The following is a 20,979-nucleotide window of genomic DNA, read 5'->3' as shown; positions in this document are numbered from 1 at the left end:
GCAGAACAGGCTCTCCAGGTATTTTAAATAAAAAATCTGAAGCCTTGGAGATACAGAGGTTTGAAAAACTGCCAAAGTAAGACACATTGCAACTACTTTTCATAACTTCTTTATGGTGGATTTGGTATTATTGTATGGTGTGTCATGTGGGGCTCTTCTGAGTAACACTGCAAATATGAATTTATGCACTAAGTATTTTTAATATTGGACTTTGTGACAGCAAGCCACGTATTGTTGCATACCAAGAGCCAGAGTCCTGTCTTTTCATTTGTGTTGCAGCTACTGCATTGCCCTTTTCCGTGAGTGGTAACAGATCTCTGCTCTGATGCTGATGATGCCACTGGGGATGCAACTTTCTGAGTGTGGTCACCACGAGAATAGCACAGAAGTAAACCACAAGGAAAAGCAGTGCACATGGCTACCTACTTGTTGTCTTCTTTAGGAATGGTACCAGACCGTTTAGTACACGTTCCCACCCTAACCCACCAATCCCTACCAGTAATTTCTCTGATCAATAAAATCAAACACATTTAAAGAAAATTTTATTAATATTAAATATTGTTCATACATAATGAATGCATAGAATTGCTTTGTGGTTGTATTGTCTTGAATTTGAGAATTAATACACTTTGAGAGTTGTTTTTTTAAAAAAAGATGGTTAGACGGTCAAGAGAGCAGACCTGTAGACTTAAGTAATGATGTTTTAAATATGACCCTCCACCTTAATGAATAGAAAGCATTCTGATTTTAAAATAAAACTTATTAACGTAGAAACTTCAGAATATTCAAATAAGAAGAAATGCAATCATCTACAATCTCTCACTGTCTAGAGTTTACCAGTAATAGTTTGTAGTGCAGAGTATTTATCTTTTATCATTTCCTATCTCTGTGGATGTGTATGTGCGTGTGTGCATGTGTGTTTGGGCTTCTTTTAAACAATTGGGACTGAATTATGTGTATTTGAAATCTTTATTACTTTAGTGTTAGCTACTGTATCTAAGAAATGGAGGCCAAAACACTCTTTAATGGGGGAACTTGAATTTCCCATTTCTGTGAAGCTTTTCCTGGCTTTAATTTCATTAGCAGTTTGGTACTCACACATTTTTTATAAAATAAATTGGTATTTTACTAAGCACAATAGCATCCACTTACCTTTCACCTTTTTTTTAAATAAAAAATTGAAGTATATTTAACATACAGTAAAATTCCCCCCTTTTTGCACAAATTTGACAAACACAAATAGCCATCTAACCACCACCATGGTCAAGGTAGAGAACAGCTGCACCAGCCCCCAAATTCCCTGTGCCCCTTAACAGTCACCTGCACCCCCACCCTGGCAACCATGGATCTGCTTTCTGTCCCTATAATTTTGCTTTTTCCTGAATGTTACATAAATGAAATCATGCTTTTGTATTTCATCATTTGCTATTTTAAATAGTCCCCAATTGTTTTAGATATTTATCATCCATTTTCACATTTATCCTTTGAATCCTGCAACTTTAAGAAATCCTTCATGTGTATGTTACAAGGAACCACATGAACAGTCCATACAACCTAATGGGTTCATCTAATGGATTTATAGAATCTCAGTATTGGAAGGAATCTTAAAGGTCACTTAAGTCAAATACTCATGCAGTGTATCTTCAATGCAATGGCTGTTGAGCAAAGTAGCACCTTGTTACATGGTTTCCAATTAGGTGCCCCTCATTTCTCCCTTTAGGATTGTTTATTTTCCTCCGCCATGTCTCTGGCAGCAGGCTTGACCAGGCGACTTGCTGGGCCATCAGCATATGACTGGAAGTGACGCTACTGCCCCTGAGCCAAAGCTTTAAGAGCCATTGTGGTTCTGCCCTTCTCCGCTCCTGCTGCAATGAGAAGGGCATATCCCAGGTGGGGGCTGCTCCTTCAGCCTGCATCCTAGAATGGAGAAGATGTGCAGCAGCATTGCTGCCCACCTGCTGCCAACATGTAACATAAATAAGAAAAGAAACACACCTTTGTTGTTGGACAACGCTGTGATTTTTGTGCTTAACATTTAGGACTTCTCTCTGGGACACTCTTCCTCCACATATTGTGCAGCTTAGGCCCTTGCGTCCTTTGGGTCTCCATGTGGTATAGAGACCATGACTGATGACCCTGCGTAAAACATCACGTCCCCATCCCTGCTACCCTTCACCACTGTCACCTACTTTATTCCCCCACTAGTATGTACATGCCTTAAGGGACTCTCTTTGTTTACTGCTATATCCCACGTCCAGGTCACAGCCTTGTATGCTATGAAAGTTCAGTAAACATTTGTTGAGCAAATGAATAAACTTCATGTTAGTAGAAAACAAAAATAAATCTGTTTCTTGTCAAACTGGTATGGTTCTTCTTACGATTAGATAATTAAAACTATGTAACTCGATATATAATTTTGGTTTGTCCTCTAATTCCAAACCTTAGTCTAGATTTCTTCTTTTTTCTAATAAAAAGCTTTCGGTATTTCATGCATCTTATATTACAAGCTGCTTCAATTCCTTGGAATTACCCAGGCATAAATAATAAGTAAATGCAAACATAAATCCATGAAAACATCATAGCACGATTGCGTTGTCTTTACGTATGTTCATCTCTAATATCAGGCCCTGTGAGTGCCATTATTGGACATAGGAGAGGCACACAAAGTCCTCAGTATTGCTCCCTTCCTGCTCCTGTAGTCTGATTTCTTGCCATCTTGGTCAACAGCCAAAACCGTTCATAGGACCCACAGACTCTGTTCTCCTCATGCATTATTCTCTACGTTGAACACTCTCTTTACTTCTCTTCATTTGACAAAGTTCTACTAATTCTTTAAAACCCAACCATCCATCCATCCATTCATTCATGCCTGAGCACCTTTATGAGTGAGCCAGGTACTATTCTTGGTCCTTGAATCAAATAAAGATGCCTGTCACATGGCTTCCATTCTAGGGATAGAGTCGGACACAAACAATACACATTATAAACACATTATACACAGGGATTCTCAGCCGAGCATCACAGTGCTGCTGCCAGTGCCCCAGACGGCTACAGCAGGCGTAATCCAAACTGCTTACAAAAGAAGAAAGAAAAAAAAAGACGCAAACATTCTCCAGACTTTGTAGAAGGTGCTAAGTGTTAGGGAAAAAGGACATAAAGAAAGCAGGCAAAGGGGACAGAGTGCTGGGGTTAGGGAGGAGGAAGGAGAAAGGTTGCATGCTTTCTGGGGACAGAGTGCTTCAGGCAGAGGGCACAGCCTGTGCAAAGGCCCTGGGTTTTGAGTATGTTCAAACAACACCAAGGAGGACAGGGTGCCCTCACGCCAAGGCTGAGTAAATTGAAAGAGAGGGGTGTGAGGAAGAGAAAGCAAAATAGATGAGACTCAAGATGTTCATCTTGGAAAAAACTTTGGCACATGAAATCAGCTGGATGCAGAGAGATCAGAAGCGTTCTCTCTTCTGAGAGAACTGTATTCCCAAAGGCACTACACATCTTTAACTGTTGGAAACTTCAAGCAACCCTTCAGACCCAAAGCTTCCAAAGCCATGCATGGACTGAGACACTCCCCCAAGAAAGGTATATTACTCAATTTCCTCATCAGATGTGGCCATGGAAGATACTAGATGATAGGGAAGAATCTCCCAGGGCTATAGCCCAGGGCCAAGGAAAATAGTGGCCAAAGGTGTTTCCCTAAAGGCACCCAGTCAAGGAACCTCCATGGGATGTTCATTGGAATGGCTATGGATAAACAAACCATGACACATTTTTAAGATGAAACACTACTTGGAAATTGAAAGAAAGGAACTACTGATACGCACAACAACACAGATGAATCTGAAAAACATGCTGAGCAAGAAAAGCCAGACACAAAAGGACACATACTCTATGACTATATTTATATGAAGTTCTAGAACAAACAAAACTAATCTATACTGACAAAAAGCAGACAGGGATTACCTGGTTGGAGGGAGGGGATTGACTGCAATGGGACACAAAAGAACCTTTGGGGGCTAATGAAACGTTTTATGTATTGATTGTTGTGGATGGAGGCTGTGTGGTTTATGCAATTATCAAAGCTCATCGAACTGAGCACATGAGGTCCATGCATTTTCTTGAATGTAAATGACATCTCAGTGACAGTAACAACAACACCACAAACAAAAGGAAATGTGATGCAGCTTGCACGTGAAATTCCTAACTCTAAAACTATTGCCATGTACTTTACCACGTTCAGACTTTACAGGAAAAAACCAGGACAGGTGTCTGCCAGAGGTAAGGGCAGGAAAACCATCCTTGGCCTTAATTTTTCAACTTGCCTTGAACCTAATTGCTTTTCCATGTTCAGGTTAAGTAGCACTCTCTAATGTATTTTTGGTCATTAATTTAAATGTTATGCTTGATTTAGCTGGAATGTTCACACTTTAATATAAATCTCCTACATAGCACATATATAGTCTCCATTTATGTTGCCTGCAGTGATTAGTAGGTCATTCTGGCCTGTGCTATGAGATCAAGTCACTAACCTGAGTCGTCTGTCCTAGAGGCAAACCCACCTCTACTGTCCGATGAACCCCTTCGCTGCCTGTTGTCGCTCACATCGAGGCTGGATGTATCTATATTTTCTGTCTAAGTTTCAAAAAAGAATAAGACCCAGCACATTTGTCTGAGTTCCATAAAGTGGGCTTTATTTTGCCACATCAACTGATAATCTCTGTTTGCACCCTAGGACAACTGCACCCTACATTTTAGTGCAGCTATCTGTGTTCCAAAGTAATAAGAAAATTGGAAGACACAGTATGTGACAGAGTGACCTTAGTCATTTTTTTCCATTGAGATTTATGGTCATTATTAGTCTTATTTTACCGGTAGGGACTTGTTAACAGTTGCCTGAAACCAAAGCCCTATAAGCGTGGGCTGAAGGACACAGGGATGGAAGGACCCGGCGTAGGTGATGGTGGAAGGTACCTAGAAGACAGGGGAGGGCACAAACCTTCACCTATTTCACGTAGGGACACAGGGCATTGAGGAGTAGATCATTTCTAGGTCTTAGCTGAATGGTGAAGAGAATGTTTCTCGGCTTGACTTCCAGCCAGAACTTGCAAGGACTTCCCTCAAAATAGTCGGAACCTAAACTCCACCCTGGGCATCTTCTGAGTCCAGAGTTTGTCTCATTCTCAGTCCTTGCTCATAGGAGGTCCTACTGGCCTGCACAGGCCCATGCACAGCCTGCCACACCCACTGCCCCTTCCACTGCTGAGACAGGCCCAGCGTGTTTCTTAAACGTGCTTACCCATGTTCCATTCCGCACTATCTTGGCTGCCCCCTTCCCACCCACATTATAGCTGAGAGGATGGGAATGGACACCTCAGGGTGGGGACAGTCAATCTCCAATCTGGCCAGTGACATATGAGGTCACCTAAAGTAAAAAGGCTCAGCCCAACAGGCAATTTCTGTCTTGGATAATCTGAATCTTAGACAGACATGGTGATAAGGATAAAGATGAAGGTGACAGAGATAGAGAGAAATGGAGAGTTCTGGTAGGTACTCAAGTTGGAAAGAAGGCCGTACTCAGAGGAGACAAAATGGAGCATGAGTGAACTGAAATTATGGGTTAGCAAAACGCCAACCAATGGAGTAGAGGAATGTCCTGGAGGGAGCAGGAGAAGACAGGAGTCACGTATTAGTCATTCTAGGCATGGGGGACAGACACCGGCCTGCCACAGAGGAGAGGATGATGCAGCCTGCAGCTTAGTGGCTCACTGGATCCTCTAATGCCCAAATTTCATTCCAGGTTGGAACATGGCTGGGCTACAGGGCTGCTCCTAGGATCCTGCAAGATTTCTAACTCCTCACTCCAGTGTATCTCCGTACAATAACTTCCCATCATTGACAAGACAGGAGTGAATCTCTTTCTTGCACGGAAAGATCTGAGGAGAAAGAAACAGCGACCCTCACACCATGCAGACAGGCTTTCTGCCGGGCAGTGTGGTCTTTATCAGCAGTGCAAGGTTTCGCTGCATAATATCTCAGAGGATGGGCATCAAGAATTCTTCTATTATGCAAGAGAGCTCCTCTTGGTCTTGGGGACAAAAATGTCCTAACAGAAGTAAGAATGTTCCCATGTAAGTTATGCCTTTCTGTCATTATCCTCACCCAGAGGCCTGGGGTGGTGAGCGAAAGCAGGAGGGCTAGTGAGGTCCTTACCACCTTCACTTGGGTCCACTGTCACCACCAGATTCTCAGAATCTGGTGGAGCAGCCTCCTGGCGATACTGGGGCATACTGTGGACTGTCAAATGTGTCCCCCCAAATTCATATGTTGAAATCCTAACCCCCAAGGAGATGGTATCAGGAGGTGGGGCCTTTGGGGTTGATTAGATCATAAGGGCAGAGCCTTCGTGATGGGATTAGTACTTTTCTAAAAGGGACCCCAGAGAACTCCCTCATCCCTTCTGTCCCTTCTGCCATGTGAGGACGCAGTGGGAGGATGTCTTCTGTGAACCGGGAGGTGGGCCCTCACCAGGACTGAATCTGACTTGGCCTTAGACTTCCCAGCCTCCAGAACTGTGAGAAATAAAATCTCTTGTTTATAAGTCACCCGATCTAGAATATTTTTGTTATGGCAGTCCAAACAGACTAAAACAGAGGGTGTTGCCAAACGGATATTGTAAAATCTCTCTGGAGCAGCATTTGTTAAACTTTAATGTGCGTAGGAATCGCCTGGGGATCTTTTAAAAATGCAGATTCTGTTCAGTGGGGCTGGCCTGGAGCCTGAGCTGCTATATTTCCAGTAAGCACCCATGAGATGCTCATGCCACCAGTCTGGGGACCGTGTTTGGAGGAGGAGATTGTGATCCGACCCCCGCTGTCTGAGTGGAGAAGAGCTGCTGTGAATGTAACATGGTGTCATGAGAGCTCATTAAAATACATGTGTGAATCATGGCCTCCGAGGCGCTGAGAGCCATTCTGTGTTACTTGATAGGGGATATAAATGAATGGCTCTCAATCACTTCAGTAAAAAGGAAAATATTTGAAAACTTATCCCTGAATTTCAAACCATTAAGAAACTGATATCAGCAACTCTTTTTTTTCCTTCTTCTTAGCAAATTTGTAGCTTTTTGATTTAGAAGAACAGACAGGGTGAAGGGCTGGGTAGGAGAAGGTTGGAGAAAACTCCAGTTGTTTTATGAATAAAAGCTTAACATTTCTCAGTGAGGAAAAGGAGAACAGTCCCGGACCAAGCAGGTCACAGGGCAACAAGCCCTACTTCGGACTAAGCGTGTAACACTTAAATTCCTCCCCCTCACATGGACCAACCAAATCTGTTTTATAAAATCACTGGAAAAGGTGGGGTGTCTATTATAGGTGGGCAGACTTACCAGCTGTTTTAAAAGACTGCCACTCTTAAGGGTGAGACCTGAAGACATCTTGAGGACTGGCTCGGTCTCAAAGTCAGCCAGGACCCCTGCAAATGAACTTCCAGCCTGCCAGCCATCCACCCACCACCACAAGAATCCCACTACCTTCTGCAGTATAACCTGGGAAGATACACAAGCCACAGATTTTGCCTAGGGATTGTCAAAGATGGAAATAGGTTGTCTGAAGGTGGCAAGATCAGCCTTGGGTTGGCTGCTGGCAGAAGAGTCACAAGGTGACTGCTGGCTTTGATCTTCAGGTGGTGGACATTGATCTTGGGCACCTTGGAGATGTGAGGCTTCCCTGGTTACCATCCTCATTGCCCTTGGACTTCTTGTGGGGTGGCCAGCTCTTTCTGGTTTGCCTGGGACTTTCCTCATTTTAACACTGAAAGTCCTGTGTCCTCAGAAACTTCCCAGTCTCCAGCAAACCAGGATGGTTGGTCACTTTACTTTCAAGACTAGTAAGGTCTAAGTGGTGAAGAAATCATGTGGGAAGATATGAACAAGACAGAAAAAACCAAGGAAACCAGAAGGTGGATCTTTCCTGGATCCTGACAGTGATTTAGGAATTAGGATTCATTCATAACAATATTAGAAACGAAGGTGTTGGGGGAGGGGCTTGATGTTAGAACTAATTAGGAAGCTTTTCCTGTAACCAGCTGGCTTGCAACTGGGAGGTGTTCTATTTTAACGACTTTGTCACCTCCCCTCCAACATCATGGAATTTCAAAGATGAAGACAAAGGGGAAGATAATGCTAATAGGGAAATTGTGTAAGAAACAGCAAGGGATTAAAAAGAGCTAGCACTTTTGTTGCCCCTACTTACACCACAAAACCCTGGGATTAATTTTCAGAAACCAAAGGTGTCAGGAAGAACCAAATACCAAACTATAAACTAATGCGTAAGTTTGATATTTACAAAAAACAAAAGAGAAAATCTTGATGAAAGAAGTCCACATTGGACCAGTCACCAATTTTTAGTACCTTAATATAACAAGCACTAAAATCCAAAGAATACTAAACCATAATAAAAATATAACAAGCCTGGTATTTTTGACCCTGACTTTGGCATCCATCTTAACCAAGTAGGATTAATTTGTGGCCTAGGAGCTCTGCAAGCTTATGTTTATTTATAATATTCAATATTCCCATAAGCGCAAATGTTCCAAATGGAAGGTTGCATTTTGATAATGCCCATTTCTTCATTAAGATTTCATCATCCACCTACATTAAAAAGCCTCTCCCTACACTTTGTTGCTCCTGCTTTCACCTTGTGTATTCCTGTTTTATTTGCTTAATCTTGAGATCCTGGCTTCCCAGGCACTCTCAAATTTGAAACAAGCAAAGTTTGTGCATTAGCGTATCCTGGACATGCATGATTTATGAACGGCAGGTTTCTTGGCACAATTTAATGGTACAAGAGAGACTTTGTTTTAAACATTAAAATGAAAGTCAAGTAGTGGCAACAATGGGTGGGAGAGCAGAACATATATTGCAAAAAGAAGTTCAGGCCAAGAGTTAACCAGTTCTTACTTGGTTTGTTTCTTAGTCTGTGGACTGATGCTCAGACCAATTAAATAAATTATTGGAGCCCTGACATTTGACCAACTGAAAAAGTATTTTAAATTGTTATTCTGATAACTTACTCAGCTGAGCCCACATTCTGCAAAAAAATTTAACTGTTAACGTTTATATAAATGAAGAAAACAAACATCTTTTACTAGTCCAAAATAAATTCATTTTGTCTTTAGTAGGCACCCTATTTATATTCAGGCCGTTTTCCACCATAATAATTCTTCCTCTGACAGAATCTTTTGTAAATCAATCTGTCAGTGTTATCAAATCTTTTAAAGAAAAGTCAAAACCTTCATAATATCAAGACAAATACCCTTCCTGAGTAAAATTAGAGTCCAATTCATGTTATATGCCCATGTGGTTTGATATACAAGTCTATTTTTCTCATTAAAAATATGAGCTCAAATAATATAATTTTTATTAAATAATTATAACTAAAATATACTTAGTAAGCAAAATCATCATTGATGAATTATTCCAAATGATGTCTTGTATGTGAGGTGTTCCAGCCATTTCACACTCAAGCAAGTAACGTCTAACCTTTCTTTACACGTGGCTGAACTGAAGAACTAGTGAGATTATAACTCAGGTCTTCAAATAACAACACAGTGATTTTACTTTTAAGTTTTTGATGTGTAATGCAATGATTGCTCATAAATGTTTCCAGAAGACCTGAAAGTTTTCAATATCAATGTTAGGAAATGAGGATTGATAACTCCTGTGGCTGGAGCAACCTCAGGATTCACAGACAACTGGAAACTTTGCTTCCTGCAGAAGCTTTCTGTATCCTTTCTGATGGCAGCAACTCTGAACTACATTGACTATTCAGGGGACTTTTCTTCAGGGCACACTGGCCAGAGGGTAGAGCCCTACATGGCACACGGACACAATGGATTACCTTGTAGATTTTGCAATGGCAGAGTCATAATGCCTCCAGCTGCAGCTGCTGCTACCAGCCCTTGGATGTTGGTGAGATTCGCTGTAGGCAGTGTGAGGACCAGCCCCTGCTGACCCCCTAGCTGTCCGGCCATGTTGAAGGGGATGAGGATTGGCTGGTTGAGGGCTGGGGGGCCTCCCGGCATCACGCCGGCCACAGCAGAGGCTAACTGCTGTGCCGTCAGAAGTGGCTGCAACGAAACAGATAAACCCAGTTCACTTTCCCGTGGAATCAAGACATGGGCTTTAAAAGCATCTTCCTTCCATTTAAGTAGGGTCAGAAAGTTCCTGAAAAAGTAGAAAAAAAACCCACTCTATCCTAGAATAAAAGTTTAGTAGAAAAAAATGCAAATCACATTTCATTTATTTCTTTGGAAACTTTCATTTGGTTTGGACTTCCTCTGAGGAGCTCAAATACCTTTACAAGTAATACCTTACATAAATGTTGAAAAATAGATTGTTATAGTACTATAACAAAGTATTAGATATTTCATGAAAATGGATCATTATGACACCTCTTTAGAAAAATAGAAAATGTTTGTAATAGGAGCATACATAAGAAAATAAACTGGATAATTAGTAAACTGGCATGGTAATTATCAAAATGGTAAAATTATATATGTATAATGACAAGACCTAAAATGGAATATAAAACATAAAAATATTTGATGTGAATAACATTTTAAATATTTTTTACAAGTTCTTTTGTTACTACTCTAACATTCTTGGCCCAATTAAAATGGCATTATAAAAACATACACTTATGTCCCTGACGTAGAAAGACAGCTGCCTGGCGCTACACTTGGGTGAGTGTGGGGTGTGAGCTCCCCACCGAGACGAAGTAGGAAGGATTCTTGCCCTTGGACAGGCCAGATGATTGCAAGAGTCCTTGATCTAGGACTTTTCTAGCTACCCTGTGGGAGATATGTAAAACATAATAATCCATATCCATTTTCATCTAGAAGAACTAATGCAAACTCTTATCTGGGTGTTTCAACTTTTTTTTTTTTTTAGCATGGCATGATTCTACATAGGAAAAAGTAATTAAACATAAGCATGGTACCAGATACCTGACAGCCAGGCACTATTCTAATGCTGCAGTTATTACACCAACGAGGTGCAGAGAGCTTAGTAACTCACCAAAGTCGCATATCTAGTTGGGGTTTAGGGGGGAATCCAAGTTCACGTCCAGGCAGGCTGCCCCAGAGCCCCTGTTTTACCCCTGCCTTGTCACCCCCTCCAATACAAGGAGCAGACTTAGAGAAGTGGGGCTGCTTTATTTAAAGAGTGAGGGGAGGGGTGGAGAGGGCTGAGCTTGCTCTTTGGCCAATCCCTATGGTGTCCCTTCCAGGGCCTTTCCAGGGGACTCTGAAGATGTCCTAGAACTCCACGCAGCCTAGTTTTAGAACTGCTGCTCTAGACCCCAGAGGCCTGGCTCCTAATGCATTTGTACATTTTACTAAATTCACACCAAGTAACTTCTGTATTTAAAAAATATGAGGTTACTCTAAAGAGCAAAATAAACATACTTTGGAAAATTATAAGCTGGCCCTCAGATTCCTGGTGTGATATCACTGCCAACAGTAACATAGTGAGAGGGAAGGCAAATGAGTAGCCCTCAGATCACACGGGTCACAGATTTGGGGTATTTGGCCTCTAGCATTTTAAAAATTAGATTCATGGGCTCAAAGCAGGGCATGCATTCTCCAGTTTGTCAAAGGCCCTCATTCCTCACAGTCCAGGGTCTGTCATGCTACTTACTCAACTTGAAGGCATTAGCGTATTGCCCCAGCATGCTAACAGGCGCATGCACGCACCACACGTGCAGACACACAAACACACCCCCCCACACACATCCCAAGCATAAATAAGTGTGACACAAAGAAGCCTGTTCCTGAGATTCCTGAACAAACTCTCTCTAGGCTTCCATAAGCCACCAGACAGCTCCCCAGGGTCATGTGCATGGGCACAGTCATCTGTGCTCTGAGATGGACAATGAGATCTGAGAACAGAAGGAGACTTGATGGAGACTGGAATAAGAACGTCAAGACCAACCCCAGCTCTAAACTTGGGTGAGCCCTCAATGTGCTGGAAGTGATTAATTTCCAGCAGCAACAATGACAAGAAAAGGAAGAGAAAGGCCCGAATATCAGCTTCTCTTTCCATAAAAGCAGGATGAACTCTGAAAGCTTCATACTAAAAGACAGCGATAAAAAAAAAAAAAAAAAAGAAAAGAAAAAAAAACACCCAGCCTTTTATAATTGTGTTCTACATCTCCGTATAACCCACACCAGGCTGCAAAAAACAAATATTGGACTTTAAAAAATAATGAATGTATTTCTTTATTAATGCAGGAGCTATGTGTGATGTACAGTATTGTCAAACCCAATAAGCTGAACTTGCATTAAAATTGCATTAACTTTTTTATATTAAATCACATCTTGTATTTCAAAAATGGCTATAGTAAGGTTGAAATAACTTAATTTTCTTCACACCCAAGTCATTAAAGTTTCACTTTCCAGAAAACTGCATAGTAACCAACGGCACCGTTGTAGTGGGTTTTAAGAAAAATAATTTTGTTTCCAAATGATTAAAACCTTTAAGAAGAGAGAAGAGTTTTGCAAACACATATTTTCTTGATGGTATTTAATAAATAATGTAGTCATACAGCTTTTCCTACAAAAATTTATCACCGTCTTTTCTCTGTTGGAGTTAATTAGATTTAACTCATTATTATTTATTTGGTTATTTATCTGCTTCAACCATCCCAAATGCAGCCTAATGGAAAGCAGTTGAGAGATACTGACCTGTGGCCCAATTGGAAATGGGGGGTGTGTCTGACTGGCCTGGTGTTGGTCAGGAGTGCCTGGGTCTGAGAGTGCCGGGTTTCCTCTGGCCCCTGGAATTCAAAAGAGAAGTGCTCCCTTAATATCAGATCCAGCCCGGGAACTGCACACACCCCCATTTTCCTGTGATGTCACATAACATTAAGGCACAGATGATGGCAGAGTGGTTTATCAACAGCTACAGTGCTTGCATCACTTATCAACTGCATAAATGATGCCAAGGGACATTGAGGATGGTCCAGGTCATTGAGACAGAAGGCTACAACAGCAGGAAAAGTAGCATGATCATCAGTCGCACTAACAGACTTGCACTGGACGTCAGTTTGCGTAGAATATGCCAGAAGGGCCTATGGGTGGGAAACTGCAACCTTTATGCACAGGTGAGCAGCAGCTAATCTAACTTCCCAAAGCCAAAGAAAGTGTGATCTCAGACATGACCAAGTCCATCTATGGCACCCCTTAATATATCTTCCCCCCATCTCCTTCACACCCTAAGCCCTTTCTCCATACATCCTTTGAACACAGAATATTATGATTATGACCGTGCTTTCCTTAAAAACAAAGCCTTTTTCAGTGTCACTTTACACAATGCCCTCAAAAGAATATGGATCTCCCTAAGCAAGTTTCCTGGGTGCTAACTGAAACAGTAGGAATCCCAACACAGAACATGACTTACTACCTTTGCTAGAATCCTGGTGGACACCAAAGCAGGGAAAATGAAATTTCACACAAACAGCAAATCTTTCAAACCCTTTTAACATTAGAGTTTCTCTGTGTGTACTTATGTGCTTTGTTTCAGGACAAATCATAGCAGGGAAGATAGTGGCAGAAACAACAAATACATAACTAAACAAACAAACAAACAAAACCAGTGGCAATTTTTGAGAGTTTCTAGTTGGCAGCTTTTGTTTTCTTGGTGTTTTCTAATGGAGTGGTTGAAATTTAATTCCAAGCAAACCTTAACAAGATCCTCTTTCCTGATGTTTGTCCTATGAATAACAAGTAGAAGACAATTCAAACCCTGTTTACTGGCATGCCATGGACAACCAAGAAAAAAAGATGATTCTGTCACACTTATAAATTTTAAAGAAGGTATTACTGGCTCATTTAAAATAAATTCTTCTATATATTCTCCAAAGGGACAGACTTATAAATAATGGAAATGTGGAAAAAATACTTCAGCACATTAAGCTACAAATAAAATTGACTGCTACATATTATTCAATTGACGTCCATCTCCACCGAGATGTGTCAATCATAACAGCATTTTATAATAGGATTAAGTAATAAACGTGCAAAGCCATTATGCAGAAATCTGAAAATCTGATTAATTTGTAATATTTTTTGGTGTGGAAAGTCAGGAATGGACATTGCTTTGGGAATACTTACAAGCATTCTATTGAAATTTCTAAATTGATTTGGAGCAAACTAATAAAAACACAGACTTGCTGACATTTTATAAAGTGAATTCTGTCAAAATATGTTTGGCATTTTAATGATCGCTGTCATTTAATAACAAGGGTAAGATGACCCATTATAAGATGCCAACAATTTCCCCATAATGCGCAGAAGACCTTTCTTCTAAATTTTTTATATGTGATTTACTTATTATGCTTGAAAAGCAGGGCATTTCAAACCATGCAGAGTAAATCTCACTGTCTCTCTTCTTATAATCCCAACTCTTATTTTGCAGAGCTTTATATACTTCAAAGAGTTTACAAGGTCCCAAAATGATGCTTTTTGGTCAAATTTTCAGATTAGGTAAATTTGCAAATGGCTAAAAATTCACTGTTTTAAAAAATTTGGTTACTTTCCCATACTTGCCAGGCATGGGGTTTTCACGCCAGATTGTGAAAAGAGGGTTTTACAATGCACAGAAAAATAGAAAAGACCTTCTAAACAATTAAAAAATTAATCTCTTAATTTAAAATCTTTCTATCCCACGCCATGCTCTTCTGTCTCATATATTTTTCATGCCGACTCTCTGTTCCTAATGCAAGCCATTGCGGTGTTTAGGATCAGCTCCACACAGGCACTGTGTCAACAAGATTGTGCGCTGTGCCCTCCACTTTACCCAGATTACATTTGCTTACGTTTATTCTTTGTCGTTCTGAGGCCCTAACTGGGGCTCAGCAAGCAGCTTGTTCCGAGGCTGGTTATTCTCAAAAACCACATTCAGTGCAGTCCAGGGCAATTCCACACAATTTCATGTGTAAAACGAAGTCTTTCCTGGGCTCTAGAGGAGATCATGTATGCTCTCCTGCCTGGATCACAAAGTAATGTTTCTTCTTAATGTGCGTCTCCATTTTCCCCCAACACATGTATCACGCATAACCTTGGAGGACCATAAACTAATCTGCCTGGTCGGAAGGCGGCTCCCGAGTCAGGGGCCTTCTCAGAGCCAGAGGGGGGATCCAGCCATCAGAATGAATAAATGATGTCGGCTAAGGGTTTCAGAGATTTGAAGCAACACTTAGCTGAAAGTTAGCAGAGATTTTGAGGTTAGGTATTTTCATGGGCTCAGATACGAAAACACAAACTTGAATGGGTTGGGCAGGTTTCTCCTGACGAGGAGCCTAGGACACTTTGCATCTCTGGAGCCAAGGAACTCCAGGAAAGCTCTCTGAGGCTTGTTCTGAAGTGTTAACAGCCTGTGCTCTCTAGACAGCAACTGTAAGCTCTGTGGGCACGGGCCTGTGTCGCTGGTTCACCTCTTTATGTAGGCATTTCATTCACATTTTTTGAATATTCACTGAGCAGAAATAGAGGTCTGGCTTTTAATTCGGTGGCAGTATAATTCCTTTAACGTAGGTATTGGCATCCACTTGACTGTTTACTATTATTTAAAATAAACCTTGAAAATATCTTTAAATTGTTAGTTTATTGGCAAATTCTACATCAATGCCAATTTAGATATTAAAAGTATTTTGGTGTAAGGGTTAAACGCAAGGACTCTTTCAAATTTTAATGTGCCTGGGTTTAAATTTAGAGCTACTCCTTAACTAAGTATGTGAACTTGGGCTTGTTCTCCAACTTTTTTGTGCATCTTCTTGTAAAGGTCATGGATAACAATAGTACCCCCTCACAGGGTTGCTGTTGTGAGGATTAAATGAACTAATAACATATGTAAATTTCTTGAAACAGTGCATGCTTACCACATCAGTGCTGTTTCTTTTGATTATTGTTTAATAAGATTTCATTTGTATTTAACCTAAAAGTATTTAACATTATTTAATATGTCCATAATAGTCACCTGCCCCAAGTCAACTCAATACATATTCCGGTCCCCATGTCCCCATGTGTGCAGTGCACACTCCCTAACACCCCAGCCTTAGCTGGCTGCTGGGCACAGACCCTAACTGTGTACTGGGCACCGTTAGATGAGTGTTTGGAACTGAATGAAACAGTCGGGTCTAAAGAGCCTACAAAGTGAGATGTTTCATTATATGGTGCTTCCTTAGTCCGTGGTAGCATCATCAGGAGATATGGCACAAAGATACTGGCAAATAGTGTCCGAATTCTCACACAGACCACGGCTTAGACCAGTGTTCCTCACTAGGCCTGTGAATCACGTGTGGGGCTTCTGGAACACACAGAGGTTCACATCCCACCAGGGCCACTGACAGAATGTCTAAGGGGTAGTTCGCGTGTATATTTGATAAAACTGCACCGGTGATGTAAGGCCACAGGGAGCCCACAGTGGCTCAGATGCTGCCCAGGCACGTCTGACTCTCCTTCACGCTGAGGGTGCCAAGTACAGTCAGTGTTAGGGACAGCAGATGGGCTGCCAGCTGGCATTACCCCTTGTTGCCAAGTTTCTTCACCTGGAACATTCTTCCACCATAATCCTGGTAACTTCTAGCTTAGCAAGGGGAAGCACCATCTCAGATACATCTATCTTGTAATTATGATTTATTCACAGGTAGTTCAAGAAGTGTAAAAACTGATTTTTTTTTAAGAGATGGGATCTTACTTAGCACCCACCTGGAGTGCAGTGGCATCATCGTAGCTCATTGTAGCCTCCAACTCTTGGGTTCAAGCAATCCTCCCACCTCAGCCTCCCAGTAGCTAGGACTACAGGAGCATGCCACCACACTGGTTAATTGTTTAAAATTTTGTAGAGTTGGGGTCTTACTATGTTGTCCAGGCTCATCTCAAACTCCTGGGCTCAAGCAATGCTCAAGTGATCCTTCCACCTCTGCCTCCCAAAGTGCTGAGATTATAGAGCCACGGTGCCCAGCTATAAAAACTGCTTTTAAAGAGATCATAATATGCCATTGAAAATAGCTATATAATAGGAGTTAATTCTTTGCAAATACAAGGAACACTGATTTGAATCTATTATGGAAAGGATAGGTCAGAAATGGTGAAGACATTGAAAGGCTGATTAGGAGTTTGGATGGTACACTTGGATAAACCTTATTTTTAACTGTTAAAAGGTCTGGTTGTCAGAGGGCATTCATCTACTCAACACCATCATTCCCAGATTGATCTCACATCCGAAACCCCCAGAGCTTCCTGCAGATCCCTCTGCTCCGGAGGGACGGGGTTCCCCACAGAGCTGAGAGGGGTGACAGCCCAAGCCTGATTCTCTTCCCTTCAGTGCCTTCCTGGGGATTGAGCCTCCCACGTCCCACCTGCTCCACTCAGCTCAAGCTCAGAGTGCCTGAACCACCATCACTGATGACCATCACTGTGTTCTTTGTAGCAAGTTTGTTCTTGTTTTGCAAATTCTTTTTTTTTTTTTTCATTTTGGTATAACGGGTTTTCATTAACCAAGGCAAACCAGGCTCAGCACCTCTTTGCTGCTCTAAAAGTAAAACAGATATGCCCTCCAGTACAGAGTTTTGAATTTCCCCCTCCTTTGGGAGTGACTCTACCAAGTCAGTCATTTTAAGAAACACATATAACATTTTTAATCCTGAGAGAATATCCTCCTTTCTTGAGCCTTCCTCGCACAAGAGGATATGATGACCACAGCAGATTGAGAAGAAAACAGAATTGCAAATATGAATTGCTTCTCTCAGATACACCAGTTCCACTTTCTCCCATCCCTCCAACGTACAGTGCTTAAGATTCCCTTGTTAACGACCAATGCATTTTTAATGAATCGTGGGTTCTTCAGACAGAGTTTGGGTTTCTGTCCTCTATGCATTAGCGCAAACATAATCACATGAAGGTCACAGAGCTCCATCAGCTTTTTCTGGTATTCATCCCTTGCTTGCCCACTGTTTGCAGTTTTCACCAGTGAGGGAGGAGATGCAAAGGTTACTTATTATAAGATGGGCAGTTGAATGCATTATTATTTCATGTTGGGCATGTGAACCCCAGCTAAACAGGGCAGAAGGCCCCTCTAAATTAAACTTCCCTTTCTTTCAATTTCTTCAAGATTACTAAATGCCAAGAAGGGAGTGGGAGGTGTCTATAAAAATCCCTTCAGAGCCACTGCCACTGTTTGCCACTTTTTATTGCCAATTAGGATTTCTTTGATACTGGCCGCACACATATTTATGTGTGGAACACTGTACAGACCCCCAGTAGCATTTGAGACTCTAAAGTAATAAGGCCGATTTTATAAGCCATGCTTGAAAATCAAACATTCATTAATTCACATAAGGGAATGTGTGTTCTTGTAAATTACTTTGTCAGGTACTTGTAATTTCACCCACCGAGGCCTGGAGAACAGAGAATGTTCAGTGACATTAATGTGAAAAATAAATTCCTTTATTCTTCTAGGAGGTGACCTATCTGGCCTCCAAAAGTGGAAAGTCCAGTTTTCTTTGAGCAGCGGACTAGGTCCTCAGTGGTTCTAAGTCTTTATTTTAAGGCTGCATCTATACATGAAAGGTAAAAGGGAGATTTGAAACATTTAGATACAGCACACAAAAAAACCTTATAAATCCCTTATCTGGACTTGATTATCTGAAGATGTTTTTGCAGTATCCACAAAATGACTCAATAATTGCTTCATTTCTACATGTAGATTTAGTCTGTGCTATAGATGACTTTAAAGACACTTTCTTTTTTCTCAAAATTTACTAAATCTCCCTTCAGTCTTCCTCCAACGATTTTTTGTCATTTGTTTCCACATCCATCCAATGAAAGCAGAACTAAATTCTTGTGATATGCAGGCCAATAAAGGTCTCAAGTTTTGTAACTACTTCTCAGAGAGAGATGAAAGAAAGAGTCATCAAACATGCTTCAGCAAAATTCCATGACCTCCTGCTGGAGTCAGAAAGCTTTGGGTTGGGGACCATCCCTTGAGTACTGCTATCGCTAAAAGAGTGCAAGTTCTTTCAGGGCAAAGACTCTAACTCACTTTGTGTCTCCTACAGGCCAGCTCTGCCTTGGTATGTAAACACACACATGCATGTGTGTATGTGTGGTGGTGTCTCCTACATTGTAGTGAGTTGGCATTCTTAAAATGGTAGCATTATCTATAAAAGTAAGCTGAAACAACTTAGACATAGATTTTAAGGGTCTAATTTTTAAGATGCTTTTTTTGTTCTGAGAGCATTGCTCATTTCAGTACACTTCTCCCAGGAAACGAACATTTCCTTTAACAAGGTCATTGCTAGGGGCCATCCTCATCATTACACTCCATCCTTGGATGAAGTCTTTCTTTCCTCTTAACTGAATGATGGGGCTCTGGCACTCCCTGGATGCCCTCCTGCCCATCTACGGAGCCTCCTTTCACGCCTCATCCTTGCTCAACCCTGTGCCAGTGGGGTTATATAACTCTTGGGGCTCAGTGCCAAAGGAAAATGGAGGTCCTGGCCTGGGGCTGGGAAGTCAATCTCCCCTTCCTCAGGGACACCAGCTCAACCCACCACAGATGGCTGAACCCAGCGGATTGCAACCTCCCTGCTGGGGCGTGTTTGAGACTTGGCTCGGGGTGGGCAGGAAGACCCTGTGAGTTGCATGTGGAGCTTTCCCTCACTTGAACCCAGGCTCCCTGAGAAGGGCATGAGGGAGCATGTGACAGCCACACTCAAGCATCCAGGAGTGCCAGGAGCAGGGAGTGGCTGGAGCCCGTCCTGATCTGGGTGATGAGGTGGCTACAAGCCCCCTGAGTCCCCCCACATGCTCAGTTGTTCCATTGGACTTTATTCACAAAACACAAATTCAAAGATAAATTAGGACGAATTTCAAGACGGTGACCTCAGAACATTAAATCCCAGGCGTGGGGCTCTGCTGGGTGCAGCGCTCTCTGAGACCGCGGGTCTCCTGCCCACTTCCAGCCTCCTGTTAGCTTCCATCGCCTCAGTTCCCCTGCAATTTTGGGTCACTAGTTTTCCCTCAAGGGACCTCTCATCAAGGATCTTCAAATTTTGAAAATTGTGCCTAAACCTACAACTGCTGCAAAAAGTCACTTTTCTAAATCAGTGCAGATTATAAAAATACTATGCCTACAGAGAAATTTAAGCGTGGCTTTTTCCCCAACAAGAAATCAAACCTACAAATCATCAGCACATCTATTTTATGTCATTATGAATGGCCACATAAATATATCACCTGGTGGAAAATTAAGATAAAATATTTTTTTTTTCTACCAGCTCTCATTATCTGTCCCGACAATGGAGAGACAGATTCTTCACGAGAGGAAGCCTATGAAAGATGTCACAGGCCTTTTCTCAGCTGTAGACCCACCTCTCTCACAGTGCTGTGCTTTCACTAACAGCACAGATTTTCTCTCCTGACTGGCCGCCAAGTCCTCACCAAGCTTGGCAACAAGGGGCAATGATCTAGATCCTCAAGGCAGCATGACTGGCCTAGTTATGAACTGTCCCCAGGTTACCCATGCATAGCAAAACAGGCAAGATTACTAAGAACTAGCTTTGAATGTGCTTGAAGAATAGTCAAAGCTGTTAAAAAATCTCTGAAATTTTGCTTAGATGAAGAGAGAGAGTTTGGGAGTGGGAAGGAGGCTGAAGAGAGGGAAGCTAGTCCATTTCTTCCTACCTAGCACCTGCATTATAGAACCGTGGTGTGCAAGTGGTGGAGTCAGGGACATTGTGGTTCTTCTGCAATATCCACCCTCCAGGCCTCTTCCAGCAACATTCTGGTTTGTTTTCTAAAGTCTGCAAAGCTCTTTGCAGCCCTACAGACCTACAGGGCTGCCCCATCGAAAGTCTCATTATGAGTTTTTAAACTGTTTGCAGTTTATTGAGACTCTTAGCAGAGCAGCCCCAAGTAGATATCTGG

General features: G+C 41.8%; 1 protein-coding gene across 2 annotated transcripts in view; it reads right to left on the bottom strand.

The window, feature by feature from the left end:
- Positions 1-20,979, bottom strand: part of POU6F2 (POU class 6 homeobox 2) — a 436,460-nt gene that overhangs the window by 220,957 nt on the left and 194,524 nt on the right. For both annotated transcript variants that reach the window (XM_045565521.1, XM_045565522.1), the window contains exons 3-4: positions 12,736-12,827; positions 9,891-10,119 (exon numbers count right to left, since the gene is read on the bottom strand). In XM_045565521.1, the coding sequence (XP_045421477.1) occupies positions 9,891-10,119; positions 12,736-12,827 (321 nt within the window). The remainder of the gene's footprint in view (positions 1-9,890; positions 10,120-12,735; positions 12,828-20,979) is intronic.

Source organism: Lemur catta, chromosome 11 (assembly GCF_020740605.2).
Source record: "Lemur catta isolate mLemCat1 chromosome 11, mLemCat1.pri, whole genome shotgun sequence".
NCBI lineage: Eukaryota > Metazoa > Chordata > Mammalia > Primates > Lemuridae > Lemur > Lemur catta.
Note: the sequence above shows the minus strand (reverse complement) of the source record. Positions and strands in the feature narration are given on the sequence as shown.